This window comes from Pelodiscus sinensis, chromosome 2 (genome assembly GCF_049634645.1).
Source record: "Pelodiscus sinensis isolate JC-2024 chromosome 2, ASM4963464v1, whole genome shotgun sequence".
Taxonomy (NCBI): domain Eukaryota; kingdom Metazoa; phylum Chordata; order Testudines; family Trionychidae; genus Pelodiscus; species Pelodiscus sinensis.
The window spans coordinates 178,112,926-178,139,935 of NC_134712.1; the positions used below are offsets into that span (position 1 = coordinate 178,112,926).

Below are 27,010 nucleotides of genomic sequence, written 5' to 3' on the forward strand. Positions count from 1 at the left end.
TTAGAAATAAAATTAGATGCTTAAAAATTGTCCTTATAAAGACAAACACCACCTGTGGTGAGTAAGATAGAAACAAATAGTTCTTCCTTCAGTTTATGTGCACCTTAGTTTCATGTCCTGCATCATGCACTATTCTATGGGTAGCTCACATGCACATTCTTCCCATATGCAAGAACATCACAGCAGTAGAGCCTGTTCTGTAGCCCAAGGCTTATGGGGTAGTCGAGTCACTACTCAACTAGTCGCTTCTCTCTCCTGCCCTTGCTGCCTCTATCAGAGGCAACATGTGGGGGAGCAGGAGCTGGTGCTGGGGAGAGCCAGCTTAAAAGTCAGTTCTCTCTAGTACCATCTCTGAGGGAGGACAGGAGAGGCAGTGGTGCAGCGGGGGATCGGGTACAAGCCGGGAGTCAGCTGTCCTGTCCCGTCTGGGTCCCACGCTACACCTCTGCCTTTTAAATGCAGTAAGAGGTGGGTGGCTCTTACTCTATTTAAAAGGCAGAGCCACAGAGGGGTTAGCTCCTGGGGCTGGGAGCTTGCCCTGTTGTGGCTCTGCAGTTTCCCCGCTTATCGACTAATCGAGTAGTCAATGAAAATTCCATAAACTACTTGATTGACTGATACAACACAGTTTAACATCCTTAATTTGAGCTTCATTCCCTTGCCCCCAAATGTATTTCTAAAGGCCTTGCATGAAAGGACTGCAGCTACTTTCACTCTGGGAGTGATGGTGAGACTGCTTTGTGGAGCTCTTTTGTCTTTTTAGATTTGGGGGCACTATAACTACCTTCATCAACAACCCTCTTTTGTCTTCTGAGCTCTTGCAAATAAATGACTGGCTCAGCAACTTGTTGGGATTGCAAACGAAACAACATGATGGCATCGATCACTTAATGCTACTGTAAATCCTGCCTGACATCTCTTCAAATTTATTTTTTTGTTATGAATGACATTGTGCATCTAACATGTGATCTCTATGGCCTGCAGTGTAAGTAAATGAAAACTAACTCTTCTTGAGGGAAAAATCTTTGCATATCCCACTCTGTATGCTTAAGAAGGTGTTAAAGAGTATAATGTTCTCAGGCCCATTGGAGTCCTTTAAAATAAAGGAAATAAATTCCTGTTGTTTTGTGTGTGAGTGTCTCTCACAGCAGGAACACACGCACGCACGCGTTGGTTGTCATGTGCATGAGAGTTCCTGCTGTTCACCTTCCTGTGTAAGGCAACTGTACCCAACTAACTGCTTCCGCTGTTGCTGCTCCTGGGAAGGAAGCAGAGTGATCCCTAATAGCCTTTTGGCCCTGTCTCTGCCATCTAGCCACCTTGAAGAGTCTGAGGGTGAAGGGACTTCCCTGCTTCACACTCCTTGCCTTACCTAGAAGTCACTCCAGTCCCAGCTGTCCCTCTCATCTGCACCCGCCCCCCTTCCCCCATTAGGGTTCTTTCAGGAGATGTCATAGCTAGGCCTTTGCTGCCACCCACCCCTATTCCTTAGGACACCTGTGTGGGCTACTGTCTCTCCCCCTCCTGCCCTGGCTGCTCCATGTCATCCCTCCAGAGGGAGATGCCTTCCCTCTTCTCTCAGCCCAGTGTCACCCCATGAGTGCTGCAGAGACTAGGTGGCATATATCTACTTCCCAGCTAGTCATGTTCTCAATCATCAAGATCTTGTGGAGCAGCCTGGGGGAAGGGCACCCATTCCTACTGTGGTATGCCCCTAGCTCATAAATGGATCCAAGGGATAATGAAGAGGACCACTTGCTCCCTCGCTATGCCTCCGGGTGCTCCCTGGCTGTGCGAATGGGTGTAGGGAATGAAAGAGGTTTCTCTTACTCGCCTTGTGCTCTCCAGCACTCACATGGGAGCTTATTGATGAAATGCTGCTGGCCCATGCCCTGCTCCCTATCTCGTTCCGCTCACCTCACTTGCCCTCTGCAGAGGTTTGAGGAGTAAGAAATAGTTTTCCTTGGGCCCATAGCCAGAGGTCCAGGGAAGAGGAGAGCCTTTCTAGTAGGGATGTTAAATATCGGTTAATTGAATAGTCAATCAACCTCATGAATTCTTATCGGTTACTCGACTATTCTGTAGTCCCCAGGGGTGAGCCAGTGTGCTCTGGCCCCATTCCTAAGGAGCACCCTGCCACTTCATGCTGCTGCCTCTATCAGCTCCCCTTGCAGACTGGCTGCTTGTTGCCCCACAGAGGCAGCAGCCCCTGTCCAGAGGGTGTATGTGTCTGAGCTCACAGACCCAGCGCAAGTCGGAGCTGAGCCAGACTGCCTGTCCACCTGGCTCCTAATACACTTTACATGGAAAGCCACAGCAGGGATAGGTGCCAGACCTGGTGCAAGCTGGGACTGAGCCAGGATGCTGGTCAGCCTGTGAAAAAATGTACTGAAAAGGGGTGGGGGAGAGAATGCATGTAGTCTATTGCATTAACCTATAAGCTTTTCCTTATTGGTTAAATCAATGACACTATTGCATCCCTAGGTCAAATGTGCCCAAAAAACCCCTAAAAATCTTAGAACATGCTAAAAAGGTCACAAACACTCTAATAATAAATTAACCACATTAAAAATAAAACAAATGCCCCCAATCCTTAAAAACAAGTAAGCTAGAACTCATATAGGACAACTCCCTCAAAAAATAAATGTCCCCCCCAAAAGAACCCACACCTTTATATAAATATAATTGCAACTCAACAAAACCCATAACTCAAATAAAAACTATAGACATAAGCAACTTTACAACAGTTCTCTAGGTTCATCCTGCAAGCCTCAAAACATCAACATCACAATTAACAAAACCTGGAACCCGCACCCTCTCATGTGCAACCTAACAAGCCACTAGGTTGATCCAAATCGCTAATTAGTAAAACAACGTGTATGTATGTGTAAACATATGTTTTTTTAATTTATATTCTCAATAAATGCAACATATTGCCTTTTTCCCTAAAAAAATTCCACGTGTTTCTGATAAACATAACAAAAGCCTGTGTCACACTGGTCATCATAATTGCTGACTGACACATGTACAGAAAACATGTGAGGACTTGTCTATATATGCTTACAATTATGTTCTATAATTCAAAACACATAAGAATGGTCATATTGATTCAAACAATGGACCATGTAGCCCAGTATCCTGTCATTTGACAGTGACTGTCACATGATGCTTCAGAAGAAATTAACACAATAGGACAATTTATCAAGTGACCCATCCCATCTTTAGTCCCAACTTCTAGCCACCAGAGTTTTAAGGACACCCAAGAGCACAAGGTTACATCCATAACCATCTTGGCTAATAGCCACTGATGGACCTACCCTCCGTGTGCGTGTTCAGCTTACTTAGGCTGTGTAAGGAGAGGGAAGGAGAGCAGCAGCTCCTGATGCTCACCTCACAGCAGAGCCCAGGTGGGCAAGTGACTTGGATGCAGAGAGCTCTGGCATTGCTCCTCACAGCTCTCTCAGACGGTGCAGAGGAAATCTGAGAGAGAGAGGATGTGCAATATCTGTGCACCATCCATTGCTCACACCCATGCAGCATGTGTCTCTGCTAGGAGGAAACAGGGAGAAATCTGGGCACCCCTCACATCGCCCCTGCGAGTTTGTGGTGCTCCCCTGCCAGATAGCAGCATGGTCCTCTGCACTGCCTCACAGTGCTCTCCTGATCAAGACATCCTGGGTAGTCGCCCAGGTGGCCTGCCTACAAGGCTGACCTTAGCTGGGAGTTAAATAGTGTTGTGTTCCAAGGTGAATTAGTAAGCCATGGTGCACTGTTCCTTTGGGAACAGCAGGCCTGGTAATTCTGCAAATGTCCAATGAAGCAAGGGCTGGATACTACTGGGGATTTGTGCAGGACTATGGGGCTGCAGTGTCCTTTTTGCTAACCTGTAAAGAGAGTAAGGGAGTGCTCGTATTGCCAGTAGGTCAAGGAGCTGACCCCAGGCAAAACAAACACAGACACAGTTCCTTTACACGAAGGGCAAATAGCAAGGCGCCACACAATCAGGAAGCCTCAATGTCAAAAGGAATAATTCTGAATATTCTGAGATGTGCCACATTTTATGGTTTTCCTTGAGCATTGGGATTTTCAGTGGAAAATTAAGAAAGATACCCAACTCACATTATCCACCTGGCTCCCATTGAAGCCTAAATACTTTAATCCCCCTGGAAATCCCAGCTACAACAGTACACTGGTCCACCACATGCATGGTTTCTTTTAATCCTGAACCACAGCGAACATTATCAAATCACAACATGTAAGTGGCTGTACCTGCAGTGATGTGCTCTGTCTGGTTTGATGCTACAGCATTTTGGACACTTATAAACCACCTGTCCTGGCTTCAGCTGTAAACTCTCAATAAACTCTTTTGTGGCATTACCTTTAGGCACAGCACCCTGGAAATAAAAACAAAGATTTCTGTACCACAGCTTTTATCAATAACATCAAGAGACCCAATTCAAGCTCTTGGAAAGGAAGAGAGATGCAAGGTTCCCTAACAAACCACAGAATTTCACAATTTGAACAGGAGAAAGATTCAGAAAGGACATTATCGTAAGGCTGTACTGTAGTACATAAATAATAAGCAGGATGTAATCCTTATCTGTTTACTCAGACTAGTCATCTGACCTTGTGTCACAGAAAACTGGACAAATGCATGTGTCCCCATAAAAGTTATGCAACTGAAAATTTTTGCCTACATTAAATGTTGCAGGCAAACATATTTTGCTTGTGTTCATAAACGTCCTTCCGTTTGTTCTTGGTTTTTAAATGAGAACTTGTAGAGAAATATTAAGTATGCAAATACCACTTTAAAAAAGTCCCAAGGGGAAAATATAAGATTAGTTAATGTTCTGGCACTCACTAGTGCAATTTTTGAAGTCTCCCCTTAAATATGCATCTTTAATATTGCTGAGTTAATGTTGCTGCAAGAGTCTTAACATTCAAAAGACAAGAAATTAAAAATCTCCATTCTTAATATTAACAATTCCACTGCAAAAATGTTAATTAAAAAAGCCTGAGACATACCATATGAATGACTGCTGGGATGGAGACAGAGATATAAACAGGAACTTACATTAAAACAAACCTTGCATTAGGAAAGTAACAATTAATGGAAGAGTTTTTATAGCAACAATGCTTTCTACTACATTTTTGACACTGGACATGCTCTTCCCTGTAATGATTGGCTCTATGCTGTGTAAACACCGCACCAGTTTCCCCACCTCTGTCTCACTGCGCTTATCCTGTCCCCATCACCTCCTTTTATTATCTTTCTGTTTAGCTGATCCCCTCTTAACAAAACCCAAACCAAGAATTCACAAAAAACCTCAACACCCATTAACTCATAAGGCCCCATAAGTAAGTAAATAAATACATACTTTTAGACTGGAAACTGTAGCAAGAACTCTCCTACCCTATGTCTGTACATTGCCTAGCATAAATCTGTTGGTCCCTTGGGTCACTACAGTAATTCCAACAATTAACAATGAAAAAGAAATCCTTCAAAATATGAACTATATGTTAACAGATGCAATGCTGTATCCGTGAATCTGATGATAGAACGTTTCAGTGCCTCCATTATGTCTCAGTTTTATCAAGCAATGGCATTATGAAGTGAACAAGAGTCAATTTCACAGAAAGCAGAAGTGAAACTGCCCAAAACTGGGTCAGTTCCCTGCTGCTGCTATTCCTAAATAAGATGGAAGCTAAGTAATAAATACAGGCATTAGAGTTTTCATGGTGAGGGGTTTCACCCAAGAAGTGCAGCATCTAGACTCTAAAGGTGGAAGAGACAACTTACTCTTTCAGTTGATGGAAGATAGGCTAAGAATTTTAAATTTAATCAATTAGCCAGATATGGAAGACCGAGCCATCAAAGATGTGGGGATAGCACTCTGATAAAAATCACCTTCCTGACAGTTCAGAGATGCAAGGAGAAAGAAGGGTAAGACTGTATTTCTGATCAGGGTAAAGTCCCTAGATACTGCACTACCCATCTTGTGTTTCAAATCTAACCTCCTAAGTGGAAGGCTTAACATTTTAAGGACTCTGGTACATTTTTTAAGCTATGGCAATATGAGCTAATACTATTAGGGAGATTTATGCTAAAACAACCTAGTAGGTATAATCTAATTCAACTAAATCATTAGTGTTAAAAAAGAATCATAACTTTTCCACTATAGGAGTCAATTTAAGTAATTTTTCTCAACACCATTCTGCTGCAGTGACACTAGATGAGACAGACAATTGAAACAAGTTTTTCTAGCTTTCCAGCTTGTCAGGTCATGACAAGCCACAAATATGAGATCTAGTACTGTTTCAAAAAAGGGTAGGAATCTCTCTCTCTCTCTCTCACTCCTACTCCTTTTCACACTAAAGGGAGCTTTTCAGATCAGGCTTTACATTTGGTGTGTCAACCTGATCTAATAGGATGATGAGTTAGCTTACCACAACAACCACCTTACTGATCACAAAATATACAGATGATTTAAATCTGCTATTCACCACTGGCCCAAATTATCCTACATCTAGCAGGAAAGAAAAAAAATGAAAATATACTTACTGGATCTGTTAGCATAGCTCGAAAATGTGAAGCCAAAGCCAAGAAAGCCAATATGTTGAATAATATCCCATTGATCATACTATAAATATAATCTCTTGACGGAACTAACATAACAAGAAGGACTACAAAGTCTGCATAGAAGACAAGCATCCAGGTAACAACAGCACAAGCGATACCACAGCCGTCTCGAATAAACCACATTGTTCCCAAGGAACTATTGCTAGGAGGTGGAACACACTTGTCTGGCTGGAGGTATTCAGGTTTCCTCTCAATATCTCTGAAGCGGTGTATTGGAGTAATCATCATAGGTTACAATGTCCATACTTGCATGTGGAAAAGAATCAAAGAGAGTCTTCTGCTTTACAAACGAAACTCAGAAAACTTCTTGTACATAACGGTAGGAGAAGCATGTAGGAGATTCCAGGCTGCAGAAAAGGAGCTGAAAACCAAAAAGAAAGTCAATAATAAGAAAAAACAAACAAACCATGTTTTAGAGATAATCTAATAGAGAACTTCTTATCCAGAAGGAGACCAAGTGCTTTTTAAACTTTGTCAGAAGACTTAGAAATTATACATAGGAGTCCCCTAACCCACCACTGCAATGCAGGCACTGCTGGGGGAAAAGCTACAACTATTTAAAACGCAGCACAGCAGTTAGGTGGGAGCCAGCAGTAGCAACTGCAGAAGCAGCCAAACCAGGGACTGCATCACTGGGAGAGAAAGAAGTAAAATGGGCCCAGACAGGGCTGCTCCTCCCCGGCGTACCCTCAGATGCACAACTGAGATTCCATCATCCCTCAGTCTAAGGGTACCTCCCCTCCACTTCTGGCCTTAGGGAAAACCTGCAGGGGAATAAGCAACCAGAGATTCCAGCAGAAGCAAATGTTTGGGCATTCAGAGAGCTTTGTATAGTTCTGACTGGACTTTCTCTACCCTATGCCTCAGCCCTCTCTATCCCTGTCCTTCACATAGTTTCTGCACCATCAGCCCCTCTGACTCCTCTCAGCACTTTGATATTATCCCCTCTCCCCTTTTTCCTTTCCATTTGTGTTATCCTCTCCTAACTAAACCAACCACAACAATGTAAAACATTGCCCAAAAAGATGTTAGCTACCATGACATTGTTCACTCAGTTTTCATGTCGATGCCCATTTCCTTCATGTGGTGCCTATCATGTGTATTTAGATTGTAAGCTCTTCAAGGCAGGGAGGTACATAGCACAATGGGGCTCAATCCCATTGGTCTTTAGGCACTACCATAATAAACTCAACTAATAATAATAAAATAAAAAGTGAGGATCATATCCAACTAAAACAAGAGAGGAATTTACTCTATAGAACTGTTATTCAAACTGAAATCTAACCATGTTCCAACGTTAACAGCTTTAACCACACATAAAAATGCCATGGGATTTTGTATTACCATAAGAGGGCCATTTGTGTCAAAATATAGCTTGTACTGAACAAATTTGCCACCTATGTTTCCACTGTTCATGGTTTCATCTGTTCATGGTGTGCTGCACCATGCTGGCAGTCTGGATACTCTCTTTCGAAAAAGCACAGTTCACGTTCAATAATGCTTTTTTTTTGAAAGAGCAGTTTCGAAAAAAGGCATTATTCCTCGTAAAATGAGGTTTTCCGCGATCGAAAAAACTGCCACGTTCTTTTGATTTACTGTCGAAAGAACACAGCAGCAGTCTAGACGCAGGGGAACTTTTTTCAAAAAAAGGCCACTTTTTTAAAAAAAAACCCTGTAATCTAGACACAGCCTGAGGGAGAATTTATCCAGGAAAGTTTGGTTGATTCTCCTGCAATATTGTGCACAGAAAAGAAAATGCAGTTTGAAAACGTTTCATTGTCAAGGCGAACTGTTGTGAGATGCACAGAAATCTCAGAGAACGTTGAAAAACAAGATCAATAATTTTTCATATTTTGCTCTGGCACTCAGTGAAAGTTGTGATGTCAAAGACACAGCCCAGTTGTTGATTTTTCATTGAAGGCATTACCACAAATTTGGGCTCACAGAAGAACTGGCATCAATGCAATAAATGAAAATTACAACTATTGGAAAAAGTAAATGGCAGCATCTCAAAATTGGGACTGAAGTGGAAGAAACTGGTGAGTGTAACTACTGATGGAAGCCTTAACCTGAAAAGCAAAAATGTTGGATCACTGAAAAGAAAACAAAGCCAAGCGATAGAAATAAACCCAGAGCAGAAAAGTTTTCTACACTGGTTAATTTCAGAACCCTTTTGCAGAGGGCCTCCTGGTGAAAAGTGCAATGTCATGGATACAGTTGCAAAAATGACCAATTTTATTAGAGGAAGAGCATTAAATCACAGGCAATTTGTCTCTCTGACGGAGGAATCAGAGTCAGAGCACAGAGATGTTCAGTACCATACAAGTGTTAGACTGCTTAGTTTGGGAAAAGTTCTGAAAAAGAGTGTGGGATCAGAGAGCAAAGATTGATTGTTTTTTCAAAATGAAAGGAAAAGATGTGGATTTCCCTCAAGTGAACAACGTGAATTGGTTCTCTGATTTTGCATTTCCCAGTGACATTACGGAATACATAAATTAACTGAATTCAAAACTGCAAGGTAATGGGCTTTTTGCTCATTACATGTATTCCCATGTCAAGTCTTTCATGATAAAGTTGCTCCTTTTCTCCCATTAGACTGGGAACAAGCAATTTCCATACTTCCTCACTTTGCAATAGATTGCAATATCTAACAAGAACCTGGAAAGATACACAAAATTGACTGCTTGATTTGCATGTTGAATTTTCGACACTTCATGTCATTTTCTATCACTAAAATCCATGGCTTTGCTCTCCTCCCCTTTCACATATGAAGTGCACAACACTCCTAGGGTATGTCTACACTACAGCACTAATTCGAACTAACTTAATTCGAATTAGTTAATTCGAACTAAGCTAATTCGAACTAGTGCATCTAGACCTAAAAACTAGTTCGAATTAGCATTTTGCTAATTCGAACTAGCATGTCCTCATTGAGTGGACCCTGAACCGAGGTTAAGGATGGCCAGAAGCAGTGCCGGCAGGGCATCAGATTAAGACTTAGAGCATGGAGCTGCTGTCTCAGGCTAGCCGAAAGCTGTGCTTAAAGGGACCCGACCCCCACCCCGGACAGACAGTTCTCAGGGGTTCCCCGCTCACTTGTCTAACTCGATGAGGGACAGCAAAGCAGTCCTGGCTTGGAATGCCCTGAATGTTCACACTCGGCACATCACAGCACTCGGTCATCAGCCCGGCTGCACTTGCCACAGACTGTCATCCGGGGAGGGGGGTCAAACGGGGGGCTGCAGGACAGCTTCCACCCCGAGGAGCCCACAGAGCCACCCTAGTCCTCCCCATCGGGGGCTCGTACCCCATTCCTCCCTCATCCCCTTCCACTTACCCCTCCCTAGCCCCCTTCCTGATGTAAAAAATAAAGGACCCGTGTGTTCAAAAATAGAAACTCTCTTTATTGAACAAAACTCGGGGAGACTGGGAAAAGGAGGTGGGAGAAGGGAAGAGAGAGGGTGGGAGAGGGGAGGGCAACTAAAATGATCAGGGGTTTGGAACAGGTCCCATATGAAGAGAGGCTAAAGAGACTGGGACTTTTCAGCTTAGAAAAGAGGAGACTGAGGGGGGATATGATAGAGGTCTATAAAAGCATGAGTGGTGTGGAGAGGGTGCATAAAGAAAAGTTCTTCAGTAGTTCCCATAATAGAAGGACTAGAGGACACCAAATGAAATGAATGGGTAGCAGGCTTCAAACTAATAACAGACAGTTCTTCTTCACAAAGCAAATAGTCAACCTGTGGAACTCCTTGCTGCAGGAGGCTGTGAAGGCTAGAACTAGAACAGAGTTTAAAAAGAAGTTAGATAAATTCATGGAGGTTGGGTCCATGGAGTGGTATTAGCCAGGGGGTAGAAATGGTGTCCCTGGCCTCTGTTTGTGGAAGGCTGGAGATGGATGGCACGAGACAAATGGCTTGGTCATTGTTTTCGGTCCATCCCCTCCAGGGTCCCTAGTGTTGGCTGCTGTCGGCAGACAGGCTACTGGACTAGATGGACCTTTGGTCTGATCCAGTACGGCCATTCTAAGCTCATGGCTCAGGGTCGGGGGTCTCAGTGGACCACCCTGATTTTCATGCAAACCTGCTCCTGGGTGGCCAGGCTGGCAGCTATCCTGCCCTAGACGGCCACTTTCCTGTGCCTACTGCGGAGGTCATGGATGAGGTCCACAATCTCCGCACTAGACCAGGTGGGCGCCCGCCTCTTGCGGACCTGGGCAGGCTCCCGGGAGCTGCCAGCCTGGCCCCAGGAAGAGGCGGAGGGCTGGGTGGCAGCGGGTGGTTGGTTCGTGCCGTGCCAGGTGCAGGGTCTGCTGGCTGGGTGCTGGCAGGCTTGCACCTGGCATGGGCACCGTAGCCAGACCGTGCCCCTTTAAGGGCTCCGGGGCCGGGAGGGGGGCAGAGGGGTTTCCCTGGTGATGCCCAGATTGGCCACCAGGGAAAGCTGGGGAGGGCTAGCCTCCCACTAGTTCGAATTAAGTGGCTACACAGCCCTTAATTCGAACTACTTAGTTCGAACTAGGTGTTAGTCCTCGTAGAATGAGGTTTACCTGGTTCGAATTAAGTTCGAACTAGCGGTTTGCCTGTGTAGCGCCTATCAAAGTTAATTCGAACTAACATCTGTTAGTTCGAATTAACTTTGTAGTGTAGACATACCCCTAGTGACTCCAAATTGAGCTTACTGACTTGCAGTGTGATGCCTTACTTATGGAGCAATTCAAATCCATGCCATATCTGCGGTTTTACGCATCTCTCAATTAACAGAACTTTCCAAAGATCAAGGCTCATTTCCAAAAGATGCTTGTACTGTTTGGATCAACTTACATCTTCGAGCAGACATTTTCTGTGATAAAATTCAATACATCAAAGAACAGATCTTTAATCATGTATGACCATCTTGCAGTAGTACTTTGCATTGCAACATCAGAAATGACACCTTACTAAGGCTTACTTCATGCCCCTTATTAATGCCCATTATAGACTTTCTTCTTCACGCTAAGTTGCATTATTTCTTTTACACTTAATTTTAATAATGAGTATAAATTGAATGCAACTCAGATGGGCAATAAGCTAGATGCAGCTTGCCAGGATTAGCCCCTGGCAAGCCGCCGGAGCTTTATTTACCTGCATCTCCGCAGATACGGCCACTTGAGGCTCCCATTGGCTGTGGATCACCATTCTCAACCAACGGGAGCTGCAGGAGGTGGAGTCCCAGTCCATGCACCTAACCCTGGTTAACTGTGTCCGGTCTGTGGGTTGATTATTGCCCACCACTGATGTAACTAAGGGTACGTCTAGACTACCGCGTTTTGTCGACGGAAGTTTTGTCGACAGATACTGTTGACAAAACTTCCATCGACAATTTGCGTCCGGACACATGGAGTTCTGTCGACAAAGCAAGCCGCTTTGTTGACAGAACTCCATAGTCTGGACGCAGTGTTACAGGCAATAACACCTTCTGTCGACAGAGTTCTGTCGACAGAAAGTGTTATGCCTCGTAAAATGAGGTATACCAGCGTCGACAAAACCGCGGAGTTCTGTCGACGTTATGTCGACAGAACTCCGCGGCAGTGTAGACGCTGGTATTGTTTTGTCGACAAAAGTCCACTTTTGTCGACAAAACTAGGTAGTCTAGACACACCCTAAGAGTTTACCATTAGTGTTATTACAAATGTTACAAAATGGTTTATAATATACATTGCCTTCTAAGATAGTCTTTGGATAATGGTGTATTCAGTTAATTGTTATTTAAATTGAATTATTTTGTTGCGTAAAGAACATAGTGAGATCTTTTTCCAATAGATAGTGATGTAATTTCGTTAATAAGAAATGTGCGGTCCCTGACTGCTTACCAAAATTCATAGAGTGGTCTACTGGCAAAAATTTTTGCCCACTCCTCACTTATAAGTTTTCTGAAATCAGAGAATTATATTGTTCTCATCTTGCCTTGGAATTTATGATCCCCTATTCTACCCTCCTGTGTAACATAACCCACAGTATCTCACAGAGACAGAGACTCTGACTTCCTGAAAGATTTGCACATCTATGTAATATTTAAAAATATAAACATGATCTCAGTTATAAGTGTATCATTTCCTTTCACTTCAGTTTTTTTAATTAAAATATTTAAGACACACTAGTTGTGTGTTTCATAGACACTATAAAAATTTAACTGACACTATTTAAAGAAGTAGCAGATATGGTGATGAAGTGACACTTTCAGTACCCAAAGGTATTAAATGAATTATCACATCTTTAGCAGCTAAGAAGGGTGTTTTAGACAGAAAGCATCAGGCTTTAAATAAGTTACAGTCTTAACAAAAATTCACACAAAGAGCAAAAATATGATAGAAATGTAGCCGTGTTAGTCTGGGGTAGCTGAAGCAAAATGCAGGACAATGTAGCACTTTAAAGACTAACAAGATGGTTTATTAGATGATGAGCTTTCGTGGGCCAGACCCACTTCCTCAGATCAAAAATGGAAGAAAATAGTCACAACCATATATACCAAAGGATACAATTTTAAAAAATGAACACATATGAAAAGGACAAATCACATTTCAGAACAGGAGGTTGGTTTTCTTGGGTCTGTCTTGAAGTAGATGGTTTCTAGGTATTCGTCTGGCTCTTTCAATTTGCTTTTTTATTTCTCCAGGTGGGTAGTTGAGGTTTATAAATGCTTGGTAGAGATCCTGAAGCTTCTGGTCTCTGTCAGTGGGATTAGAGCAGATGCGGTTGTATCGAAGGGCTTGGCTATAGACGATGGATCACGTGGGTGTGTTCTGGATGGGAGCTGGAAGCATGTAGGTAACTGTATGAGTCGGTGGGTTTTCTGTAGAGAGTGGTGTCTAATTTTCCATTGTTGATTTGTACTGTGGTGTCCAGGAAGTGGATCTCTCGTGTAGAAGGATCTCTACCAAGCATTTATAAACCTCAACAACCCACCTGGAGAAATAAAAAAGCAAATTGAAAGAGCCAGACGAATACCTAGATACCATCTATTTCAAGACAGACCCAAGAAAACCAACAATAGAACACCACTTGTCATCACCTACAACCCCCAACTTAAACCTGTCCAACACATTATCAATAAACTACAGCCTATACTGGAATAGGATACCATACTCAAAGAGGTTCTGGGAGACAGACCCATAGTCTCCTATAGACACCCACCTAACCTTAAGATGATTCTTACCAACCACCACAGGACATACCACACTAATACCAACCCTGGTACCTTCCCTTGCAACAAACCCCGTTGCCAGCTTTGTCCACATATTCATTCTGCTGATACCATTATTGGACCTAACCAAGCGAGTTATAAGATCAAGAACACATATTCCTGCACATCCAGAAATATAATCTATGCTATCATGTGCCGAAAGAGTCCGTCTGCTATGTACATTGGACAAACATCTCAGACACTTCGCCAAAGGATTAATGCCCACAAAACAGATATCAGACAAGATCACAAAGAAAAAACAGTTTCTTGCCATTTTAACCAGAAAGGACACTCTCTCAATGACTTAACCACCTGCATTCTGCTACAAAGACCTTTTACATCTGCACTTGAAAGGGAATCCTCTGAACTGTCATTCATGTTAAAATTCGACACCCTCCAAAAAGGAATGAACAAACACTCGAACTATCTTACCCATTACCAAGATAGCTTCCCCAATTATCACCTATAATACCATTAACTCACAAACATCCCACTCTCCCCACCTCTAATATCATCAATTCACAGACACTTCCCTTCCTCCCTTCCCCCCCCCCCCCCCGCATCCCTCTCCTGTTCTGAAATATGATTTGTCCTTTTCATATGTGTTCATTTTTTTTAATTGTATCCTTTGGTATATATGGTTGTGACAATTTTCTTCCACTATTTGATCTGAGGAAGTGGGTCTGGCCCACGAAAGCTCATCATCTAATAAACCATCTTGTTAGTCTTTAAAGTGCTACATTGTCCTGCATTTTGCTTCAGCAAAAATATATCTTTTTAAATCTACTGGAAACAATTACTATTTAGGAATCTGAATTTGCCATTTTAACTGAGAGCTACAGTAATTTTACCAGTGAAAGTCAAATTAATCTTTCCAAATAAAGGTATCTTTTGTGATAGAAATGGCTAAGAAGGTTTATTTGTACTTGTAATTGTGAAAGGGTGCTTTTACTGCTAGGGATGTCAAATTGCATTTATTTATGTAAATGTGTATGCATTGTAATTTTCAGCAGATACATGTTTACACATGAGGGATAAGGGAAAGCAGGAGCCAGTGCTCATGGGGAGCCCACTTTTAAAAGTTACCTTTCCACACGCACTGGTTCCCACCTCCTCTCCTCTCCCCTTCCCCGCCCTCTCCAGGCTGTGTGTTACTGAGACAGTTAACCTATGAGCCCAGGCTCCTCAGTTAACCATGTACTTGACTACATGTTCACATCCTTACTTGCTTCACCAGTTTTATGCAACACAAACCTCCTCCTTATCTAAGATGCACGTGCCAAAATTGCCTGAATGAATTCTGCCAGGAATACTTATAAAGAAATGGAAAACTTCAATGGTTTTCTTGTTGCTTTTGTTAAGACTGAAGAGATCTAGTTGATCAACAAGAAGAGAACTCATTGTCCTGGTTTACACTGAGAATTTTTAGCAAATTGGCCACATTTGGTCTAGCCCGTAGGTGCTTCGCTAGTGCCAGCAACATGGAAACAATGCTATTGACTGGAGATAGATATATTTCAAAAGACCAGATGACTAATTGGAAAAGTTGTTTGGATTACACTAACATTTCCATCATTTCTACCACTAGTGGAGCTGCACCTGAGGCATGTTAACATTTTGGAGGTTTTCTTAAAGTCTAGTATAAAAACAATTTAGTGGACAGAAAAGCAATGCTATACCATGTTTAGGAACACTAATTTAGCTTAGGGTACCTATAAAAGTTCAAACAACCGTGCTGCAAACTGCCATAATTTTTATCCTGAGTCACATCATAATTCTTCTTACAGCTACAGCTCGTGGAGCCAATATAGCATAATTGGGTCATACCCATGGGTCAAAAAACTGTGCTTATGTGGTTACTTTTGCAATTTATATGGGGTGATAGCTAACAGCTTTATGAAAGCCAACTCTTTTTGGCCAATACATCAGAGGCTACAATTTTATTTCTTTGATTTGAAGCGTCTGGTTTTGGGTGGAGGTTTAACTAGAGTTGTATATTCCTGAAGAAAACAGTTGAGCAATGATATGAATATGTAAAGGGAGGGGAACTTTTCCCTGAGGAGTAGGGGGAGGTCGAAATCAGCCAGCTTCAAAGGCAACCTTGGTTCGTCTGTGAGGCTGAAAATCAGGTCTGGAGCCTCAGTTCTGACAGTACCTAACAGGCAATGAGGAGATATGGTTGTTTAGAGACACACTGAGCCTGATTCTTCCTTCATTTACAGTGCTGACTTTACCTTTCTTTGTTAGATTCTTCCTGAACAAAGCAAGGTGGAAATGCCCTTAACAGATGAGGATGGGGTTACTGCTCTAAACAATGCCAAATAGCATACATTGAATTTTTCTGTAAAATAGCTTCTAATAAAGGAAATAAATTGATGTTTCAAGAAACAGCTTCTAATGAAAGTGAAATCTATATAATTTCTGTATGAATTTATAACAAAAACTGTTACCATTTTCTCTGAGAAATAACGTGCCATATACAAATCTTTTTGTTACCAAGGACAGAAAACATCTCCCCTATATTTAACAAACCATGGGCCTCATTTTCTTTTTACTTACAATGATGTATCTCCTCCACTCAATGGAGTTACATCATTGTAAGTAAAAGGAGAATGAAGCCCATGGTTTATCAGATAAAGGATATAATATTTTCTGTCACTAATAACAAAGATTTGTTCGTGGTGCACTATATCTCAGGGAAAATGGTGACAGTTTTTGTTTGAAATCTATATAATTTCTGTATGAGTTTATCGTTCATTAGAAGCTATTTCATGGAAAAATCAATTTATTTCTTCTACTAGAAGTTATTTTACAGAAAAAAAGTCAATGTATAGTATTTGACATTGTTTAGAATACTAACCAAATCTTCATCTGTGAAGGGCATCTCCACCTTGCTTTGTTCAGGAAGAATCTAACAAAGAAAGGTGAAGTCAATCCTGGGCTACCTGTCTCATGTAAGGATATATTGGGTCAGGATGAACCACATCTGGTAGCAGGAGGCTGGACATAAAAAAAGATTACAAGCTTGATGGGCTTTTGATTAGGTATGTGAACAGATCTACAGCTGTTTTGGAACATTCAATAACATTTAAAAAAACCCGACATGCAACACATTTTAACTGCCACCAGAACTAGAGTCAGATATTCTCTTGTTTCTTCAGACCTTTCTAAGTCCACATCAGCTACTCAAGAACTGAGTAGCTGATGCACAGAGATACAATACTTGAAAATATAAACACAAAAGAGTTGATGACCAAAACAGGGAACAGGAACATCATGCTTTCTGCTTCTAACAATAAAGCTTTATAAGATGATATTTCTCCTGTCCAACACTTGTCTTTTAGACCAGCTTTGCTGTTTGGCTGCTGGCTCAGGACTTATGTCAAGTTCCAGACATCAGACCATTGTAATTAACAACATTCCTCCACTCCACCTTTGTACAATCATCATGAAAAAGCCTGCATGTGACCAATAGGGTTTTCAATCTTCATTTTGGAAAATATAATGCTGTAAGGTTCACGTTACAGTGAGAACTACAGTAGTAAATTTTTAGTGATGATCATAAATAAGAAGATGGAACTACAATTAAAATTTCAAATACTGTCTAAGATTAGATCTGTTAAGGGTAGAAAAGGCACTAAGTTTAAAGACTGGCTTAGAGAGAAAACTGTACATTGGTTAGGGTTCTAACCAGGGACTTGGAAAACCAAGGCTCAGTTCCCTAGTCTGCCATAAACTTTCTGTGTGACCTTGGAAATGTTACTTACTGTTTTCAGACCTCAATTCCACATCTGTAAAATGGGAATAAAATTTACCTCACAGGGATTTTGTGAGGACAAATATATTAAAGACACTCATAATAAAGCAATGGAAGTCATAAGTATCTAAAATAGATACATCATGCACATTTAAAAAAAAAAATCTCTAAACAGTTTTTAGGAATACCCTCTCACTATTTCATTATCTCTATTCAAAGAATGAAACAGTTATGAAAATTATTTCCTAGCAACGGGGCATGTTTGAGTATATCAAGTTGGACTGTGAGAATCTACTTTCCATTAGAAAGCCACAGAAAAACCTAGTATCTTTGAAGTTGTAAGGTAAATTTTACAGATTAATCCCCAAATTTATTTAAAAAGCATCTCTAAACTAGAATTTCTTTACTGTATTTCAAGCCTGGTACTGTATTTCTTGTTCTGTTTGCTGAGACTAATTGGCAAGAATAAGTGACCCCGTGCTCAGTTTAATGTTTCTTTACATATCTGTATAGCTTAATATTTGTTGCTATCCTCTGAACTAGGGATGTAAACTCCTATGTAATTGGTTAACTGGCTAAACGTGATGTTTAACAGATTAATCAATGAAAGGGCAGGTAGGAGGGTCACTACAGCCCAGCTAGGCTGGAGTGGTCCTTGCATGCTCACTGCAGCTGGGATAGTGCAGCCTCTGCTTGTGATGTGCCCAGGCTGCCACAGACAGGGGCTGCTCTGGCCATGCTGAAGAAGTCCCCTGCTCAAGGCGAGCAGGGAGGTCCTCCAGCTTCATTGATCAACTGGAACTCATAAGCATCACCTGTTAAGGATGATGCTTCCCAGTTAACCTTTCACATCCCTACTCTGAAAAGTGTAGTGCTCAAATATGAACACAGAACTTCAAGTGAGGTTTAACCTATATGGAGTACACCAGAGTAAGCTACTTAGCATGTTATATTTCACCTTAGCAATATGAATATCACAGTCAGGGTTTTTTTGCAAAAGCTTCATATTGCTAGCTCTCTCAATTTATCACCCATTGTAACAACTTGATCCTCTTCTCTCTGGCATTGTACTGCTACCTTCCCATTATTTCTTCATTCTATATTTGCACATTTGATTGTCTTTTCTTTGCAGGCACATCTTTATTTTACTTTTACAGAATTTCACGGTACTGATTTCAGCCTACGTGTCTTACTTCTGAAGACCTCTTCCCCTCAGCACTATCTGTAAGACTACCATGCTCCACATATACTCCTCCTCCAAGTCACAAATGAAAATACTGACAAGTGCCTCACAGTACCCCCATTCAACATTCCTCCATTCATCTGAATGAAGCATTTACACAATTCCTGTGTCTCTAGTCTACTCCTCAACACTGCAATATCTGGAAGATTTTATAGAGGATTCAGCTATCCCAAAAGCTGAGAAAGCAAATATTCTGACTGGTTACCTAAAAAGAGCATTCTCAACTTTACCAGGCCACTGTACTCCTTTCTTGCATCTTTCTCTTGTGTAGGCCTAAATTGCAGCTCACTTAAAAGCTACTTGCTTACAAAATTAGACAAACACACAAAAGCGTCAAAGCACACTATTACTGAAAATTTGCTTATTCTTATTTATTTTTATCCACAATTATAAAATAAATCAATTGGAATATAAATATTTTCTACTTATACGTCAGTGTATACAGTAAAACTCCAATTGTCCGGCATCCAGTGGTCCGGCACTCGTGATAGTCCGGCACCAACTGGAACCCGGAAGTGCTCCGGCCAGCCGGACAATTGGAGCTGCTCTGCCTCCAGCTTCCCTAAGTCCGCTGCTGCTGAAACTGACCAGTGGCGGACTTGGGGAAGCCGGGGGAAGAGCAACTGGAGTGCTCCCAGGTTGGTCCCGCAGCGTCGCTCAGATGAGGGGCGGCACTACGGGACCAACCCAGCAGCACCTTAGCTGCTCTGCCCCCAGCTTCTCCAAGTCAGCCGCTGCTGAAACTGACCAGCGGCTGACTTGCGGAAGCCGGGGGCAGAGCAGCTGGGGTGATGCCAGGTTGGTCCCGCAGCACTGCCCTCTCCCTCTCCCACGCTGCGCAGTTCCCCGACAACCCCCCCCCCCCCAACTCCTCATAGACCCCCTTCCGGTACTCCCTCATATTTGACAATTCGGCACCCCCTGGGTCCTAAAGGTGCCGGATTATTGGAAGTTTACTGTAGTAGATAGAACAGTACAGGTTATACCTCCAAAATCCAGCACACTCTAGTCTGGCAACATCCTGGACTACAGATGCTCCTGGACCAGAAAGCCCAGAAGCCTAAGGGCAGGATGGCCAGCCAGCAGGGTATCAGGGTTGCAGCCTGGCTGGCAGCAGCAGCATGGGGCTCCAGTCCTGGTCCTGCAGCAGCCTCTTGCAGCCCGTGGAAGCGCAGGGCTGAGGCCAGAGCCCTATAGCAGCAAGAGCCAGAGTCCCCACATTAACCCCCAGGGCTACGTCTACACTGGCCCCTTTTCCGGAAGGGGCATGTAAATTTCACTAGTCGTCGTAGGGAAATGCGCGGGGGATTTAAATATCCCCCGCGGCATTTAAATAAAAATGTCCGCCGCTTTTTTCCGGCTTTTAAAAAAGTAAGAATAAGAGCCTCCGGAAAAGGGCACTTTTTCCGGAGGATCGGGGCCAGTCTAGACGCTGTTTTCCGGCTTTTTTAAAAGCCGGAAAAAAGCGGCGGACATTTTTATTTAAATGCCGCGGGGGATATTTAAATCCCCCGCGCATTTCCCTACGACGACTAGTGAAATTTACATGCCCCTTCCGGAAAAGGGGCCAGTGTAGACGTAGCCCAGGAGTTCAGGGTCAGAGCCTTGCAGCTTCCCCTGGCTGTGCGGGGCTGGGACTGGAGCTACTGCTGGGCTCCAGCCCCATAGCTGCTCCTGGCTGTGCAGGATAGGAGCCCCAGCTCTGCAGCCACTCCTGGCTGAGCAGGACTGGAGCCCTGTGGCAGGAGCTGGAGCCTGTGCTGCCCCGTGAGTCAGCAGTAGCTGCGCCAGGTTGGGTGACAAAATGGCAAATTAAATTTAATGTTGATAAATGTAAAGTAATGCACACTGGAAAAAATAATCCCCACTATACATACACTATGATGGGGACTAATTTGGCTACAATTACTCAAGAGAGATCTTGGAGTCATTGTGGATAGTTCTCTGAAAACATCCACTCAGTGTGCAGCGGCAGTCAAAAAAGCAAACAGCATGTTAGGAGTCATTAAAAAAGGAATAGAGAATAAGATAGAAAATATCTTATTGCATCTATATAAAACCATGGTACACCCACATCTTGAAGACTGTGTACAGATGTGGTAGTCTCATCTCAAAAAAGATATATTGGCATTGGTAAAGGTTCAGAAAAGGGCAACAAAAATTATTAGGGGTTTGGAACGGGTCCCATATGAAGAGAGATTAAAAAGACTTGGACTTTTCAGCTTAGAAAAGAGGAGACTAAGGGGGGATATGATAGAGGTCTATAAAATCATGACTGGTGTGGAAAAAGTGAGTAAGGAAAAGTTATTTACTTGTTCCCACAATAAAAGAACTAGGGGTCACCAAATGAAATCAATAGGCAGCAGATTTAAAGGAAGTTTTTCTTCACTCAGTGCACAGTCAATCTATGGAACTCCTTGCCAGAGAATGTGGTGAAGGTTAGAACTTTAACAGGTTCAAAAAAGAGCTAGATAGATTCATGGAGGTTAGGTCCATCAATGGCTATTAGCCAGAATGAGTAGGAATGGTGTCTCTAGCCTCTGTTTCTCTGGAGGTGGGTGACAGGAGAGGGATCACAGGAGGATTACCTGTTGTGATCCCTCCCCTGGGGCATCTGGTATTGGCCACTGTCAGCAGACAGGATACTGGGCTAGATGGACCTTTCGTCTGACCCAGTATGGCCGTTCTTATGCAGGAGAGGGGGAGGCAGGATTGCCTGATCGGGCAGCCTGCTAGCAGCAGATGATGAGCTTGGGGGTTGGTGGCAGAAGGACTCCTCGAATCCGATAAATTATCTTTTCTCCTAATGATGAAAAGGACCAGGGAGGTCCAACCTTTATAATCAAGTCGTTGACTAAAATTTCTTACAGACTGTACTGACTTTGCGGGTGCTTTTTATGTAGTATGTTGTAAAACTAAGCCACTATCCAAATGAGTTCAGTATTTCCTGGAAGACCTTTATACCCCCCCATGATTACCCATACACCTGGTTGAGAAACACTGATGTGCTGGATGATTTATAAGGGGTTGCTGATAAAACTTACTTCACTGCAATATCAATGAGAGGGCAAATGATGTTCTGTTTCCTGAGCTCATGCACCCTGGAATACATTCAACTAATTACAAGACAGTTTAATTTCTCATCTTCTCTGAAATTATCTTTAAATTTGAGATTAGTCTGATCTAGAGCACAAAACAAAGAGAATCCATGAGCTATCATTAGTCACACCTGGACTACTTTAACAGATCACCTTGAAGAGCAAAATTTTCATATTGTGCCCATTTCAACAGAATAATCAAGATGTGATACTTCTTTCACAACTGAGGGCAGGAAAGTAGTATTCTGAGATGTAATAATATTCTAATTACACTAAGGCCAGCTCTACGCTACTGACCTATAGAATCATAGAACTGGAAGAGACCTCAAATCATAGAATACTAGAATTGGAAGGGACCTCAAGAGGTCATCGAGTCCAGTCCCATGTCCTCACGACAGGGCAAAGCACCATCTAGACTAAGGATGTTAACTAGCAGTTAATTGACTAGTCAAGTAGTCGATGGAATTTCTATTGACTACTCAACTATTCGATAAGCATATCCTCATTCCTCCTTTGAAATGAACAAAGGAGCTCTTCTACATTTCAAAGGAAAAATGTGGAACTCCCTGTGCACCCCGGGGCCAACGGGAAGTTCCGCTGACTCCGGGCTGCATGCGGATGCCAGCTTTGAAATGCACAAGAGTCCCCAGTGGGGGCTCTTGTGCATTTCTAAGTGGCAGTGCAGCATGGAGCCCGGGGTCAGCAGGGAACTCCGAGTTCCTGGCTGACCCCAGGGTTCCATGCTACACTGATGCTTTGAAATGCCACATGGAGCCAGGGTCAGCTGGGGACTCGCCAGCTGTTCCCGGGCTCCAGAGCGGCATTTCTGCAGAACCCAGGATTGCTAGGGAGTCCCCAGCTGACCCCAGGCTCCACGCGTGCAGTGCCGCACAGCTGATCCTGGGTTCAGCTGTGCAGCACTGTTGCTTTCAAGATAGAGGCAGCAGGGGGCGGGGAGAGTAAATTGACTAGTTCACTGACTACCTGATAAGTATTTGCTTATCGGATAGTCGACTAGTCTTTTAGATCCCTAGTCTAGACCATGCCTGATAGATGTCTATCTAACCTACTCTTAAATATCTCCAGAGATGGAGATTCCACAACCTCCCTAGGCAATTTATTCCAGTGTTTAACCACCCTGACAGTTAAGAAGTTTTCCCTAATGTCCAACCTAAACCTCCCTTGCTGCAGTTTAAGCCCATTGCTTTTTGTCCTGTCATCAGAGGCCAAAGAGAACAATTTTTCACCCTCCTCCTTGTGACACCCTTTTAGATACCTGAAAATGGCTATCATGTCCTCCCTCAGTCTTCTCTTTTCTAAACTAAACAAGCACTAACCTTTCAGTCTTCCCTCATAGCTCATGTTCTCTAGACCTTTAATCATTCTTGTTGCTCTTCTCTTGACCCTCTCCAATTTCTCCACATCTTTCTTGAAATGTGGTGCCCAGAAGTGAACACAATACTCCAATTGAGGCCTAATCAGCACAGAGTAGAGCAGAATAGCTTCTCTGTCTTGCTCACAACACTCCTGTTAATGCATCCCAGAATCATGTTTGCTTTTTTTTTGCAACAGTGTCACACTGTTGACTCATATTTAGCTTGCAGTCCATTATGGCCCGAAGATCCCTTTCCGCAGTACTCCTTCCTAGACAGTCACTTCCCATTCTGTATGTGTAAAACTGATTGTTTCTTCCTAAGTGGAGTACTTTGCATGTCATATGAAACTTACAGGTGTGAAAAATCCATACCCATATGCACATAGTTATAATGACCTTCATCTCCCGTGTAGACAGCACTACATCAATAGGAGAATTCTCTCCCATCAACATATAGCTATTGTCTCTTGGGGAGATGGATTAAAAATACTCACAGGAGAGCTTTCTCCCATTGGAATAGGAGCCTCTTAAGTGCTAAGAGACACAAGATGCGCCAATGCAATATTTTAAGTATAGACCAGCCCTATGACAAGAAAAACTAGTAATTAAAAATGCCACCAAGGGAACAAGGGTGTTATCACAAGACAAATTCCTGCATCTTTCCTACAAAAACCAATTAAGATTAGTAGTCACAATTTCATTTCAAACTTACCAGAGTAAAGAGAACCGCCCATAGGAAAGGGGAGAATGGACAACTTCTTACCCAAGAAAGCAGAATAATTCTTTATTTATTTAATTCAATATTATGCATGGTGAAAAGCATTTGCCTTCTTAAAGCCTTCTCCTACAGTTGGATTCATAAGACAAATATTATCATGAAAACGTCTTTGTGAGGGGGTTATCTTATTGAGCAAGATTTTAAATAGGTACATGTAATTTATCTATAACTGCAACATTTAAATAAAACTAAGAACTGAAATACAATATTATGAAAACAATGCAAGATATTTCTAGTAAGAATTAATATGCTGAAAAGCTTCTATTTATTTGGAAAAATAAAATGAATATTTTGTCAAAAATGCAATGTTTCTTATTTTGAAATAAGGACTATTCATGGTAGTAAATTCTAAAGTCAAACAGCATTAGGGATTGTTGGACTGGATCTTTAATGTACTTTTAAAGGCATGACAGAAACAAAAATGTAGATTAACTTTTACAGAAAAGTTTCAACACTGATAGACATCACCTTGCTTTAAAAAAGACTTTTTGTTAGTTTCATTAAACACTGAAAAGCATAATTTTCACTTAAACTGTTTCAAGAACCTATTTTCTTATTGAAATGTTAACTGGTAGGGGCTGGAACAAATCCCTTCCTTCTGTGTGTGGGGAGGTGCTCCAGCCTGGCCAAAGCTCACCCCTCTCTTTAATCAACCAGTTAACCAATTAAAAAGGATTTTACATCCCTAAGACACGTACCCACCCTGGGGATACCCAAAGGTCTTCCAAGGGGTACATCAACTAAACTTAGCTATTTGCCTAGTTTTACAACACACTACATAAAAAGCAGTAGTGAAGGCAGTACAAACTAAAATAGCACACAATGGCTTGTTTATATTGCTCTGTGGTCCTAAAATGTAAGTACAAAATTTGTATTCCAAATGTTTTGTTTTATATAATTATTTTGTAAACATGGGAAAAAAATCAAGCAATTTTTCAGTAACAGTGCACCATAAAACTTGTATGTTTTTATCTGATTTTGTAAGCATGTAATAAGATGAAATTTGAGGAATGCAAGACAAATCAAACTCCTGAAAGGGGTACAGTAGTTTGGAAATGTTGAGAGCCACTGCCTCAGAGTTTCAGGTTGGCATAACACTGAAGGTCATAACTGTTATAATATGCTGTTATAATCCCTAATTAAATATCAACTGATATACAAAGCACTTTTCAGATGAGCGCACATTTAACTGTTCAAATACTCATTTAAAGATCCCGCCAGCATTCAAACGTCTTTATTTTAATTCAGTTCTACATTGCAGAGATGCTGTCAAATTACGGAAGCTGCAGAATTTAAATCTTATGGCACCTCATTAGAATGTGTTCATATAGTGTTTTGAGCAGTAGCAGTTCAGTAACACAAACAGATGTTGAAGGCCTAAATGATGCTAAGTAAAAGCAACTTAAAAAAACAGGCTTTTAACTGTTTTAAGAAAAGCATCATCTAGGGCTGCTGCAGGGATTTACCTTTTAAACAGTGCAGACTGGTGCAGAGGCCAACTGCCAAACATTCTTATAATGTATGTTCCCTTGGCAGAAACAGCATTAGTAAATGACATGATCTTGCACTGTAACACCTCAACTCCCCCAAATGCACATGGGCTTCAGTAGCTGTTTGGGGATCCCTGGGAGTGCAGAAATGGATTCTGGGCCCTCAATGGGAGTTCTTTATATGCTCTGAACATAAGCCAAGGCTATCGTTCTAAGTGGAAAGGGACCCTCAATGTGCATGGAGCACTTGGGGGAGACCTTGTTTGATTTCTCTCTCCCCACCAGCCTGTGCACTGACTCACTGCTTCAGGCCCTACCCCCTTCCAGCTACAACCATGGTGTCCAATCAGCTAGCCACTAGCGGCTATTTGGCCGGTTGAGAGTGGCTAGTTTGCTACAGCACTAGAGTGGCTACTGCTTCAGAACTGGCTGGAGACCACGGATCCACAACATCTCCCCAGGCACGCGCCAGGCATTGCAGGGCAGGAGCCACACCTGCCTCGGGGACACCGGCTTCACCTTGCAGGAGCTCACCGCTCATTCACCCATGCCCGAGCCAAACCCCGCTTCCCCCCGCCACCCCCCCCCAAGCTTCCTGACCCGCCTGTCGCCCGCCCGCCTCTCTGCGCCCTTAGCTCCCTGCGGAGGAGGTGCGGCTGCTGCAGGTCCGCCCGCTGTCCCCCTTCCCCCGCGACCGAGAACCCCTCGAGCCACGGCTCCCGCGGGACTCGACCTACCCGCATAAGGAGCCGCCACCGCCGGTCCCCGCTGCTGCTGCTGCTGCTGGTCCAGCCCGCCCGTGGCCGCCCCCGCTCAGCGAGCGCGAGCTCACAACCGCGCAGCCACCCGGGTCAACGTTCCGTCGCCCAACACAACGTTCCATTCGCCTCGCGAGCCAGAGACGCCGAGCGCGCGACGCCCCGGGGCTGCGGCGGCTGCTGCTGCTGCTCCAGCAGGCGTCCGCGGCTCCCCGTGCGGCTGCTGCCGCTGCCCCCTCTTCCTACTGCGAGGGGGCGAGACCAGGAAGTGAGCAGCACCGAGAAGCGTCACGCCCTCTCTCTGCACTTCCTCGGCACAGCGTCATCTCCTCCTTGGGACCGGGGCCTCCCACACAGGCTGGGCAAAACATACTCTGCAGTGCTTTGGCCCTCCCGCTGTTTCGTTTGTGTACCCCCGCTAAGAACCTGCTGTACGTACACGCACGGGGCCTGGTGCAGCTCTCACTAATGTAGGACGCACACCCATCTATATGTATGCACACTACATTTATGCTCCCTGTGTGCATACAGAAAAATAATCTAAGACATGATAAACCTGACATTTCCCACCCAACATCTGGGTTCTTATGTTACAACAACCCACCCCGCCCCCCCCTTCTTCGGTTTTGTTTGTTTGAACTGCAAAAGGT

General features: G+C 43.1%; 1 protein-coding gene across 2 annotated transcripts in view; it reads right to left on the minus strand.

Moving 5' to 3' along the window:
* ZDHHC3 (zDHHC palmitoyltransferase 3) overlaps window positions 1-26,709 on the minus strand; it is a 47,484-nt gene extending 20,775 nt beyond the window's left edge. The window contains exons 1-3 of one of the 2 annotated variants that reach the window (XM_075921868.1): window positions 26,340-26,709; window positions 6,563-7,001; window positions 4,270-4,394 (exon numbers count right to left, since the gene is read on the minus strand). In XM_075921868.1, the coding sequence (XP_075777983.1) occupies window positions 4,270-4,394; window positions 6,563-6,868 (431 nt within the window). In that variant the 5' untranslated portion in view covers window positions 6,869-7,001; window positions 26,340-26,709. The remainder of the gene's footprint in view (window positions 1-4,269; window positions 4,395-6,562; window positions 7,002-26,339) is intronic. The other variant, XM_075921869.1, reaches the window with a different exon arrangement.
* Window positions 26,710-27,010: the final 301 nt, after the last annotated feature.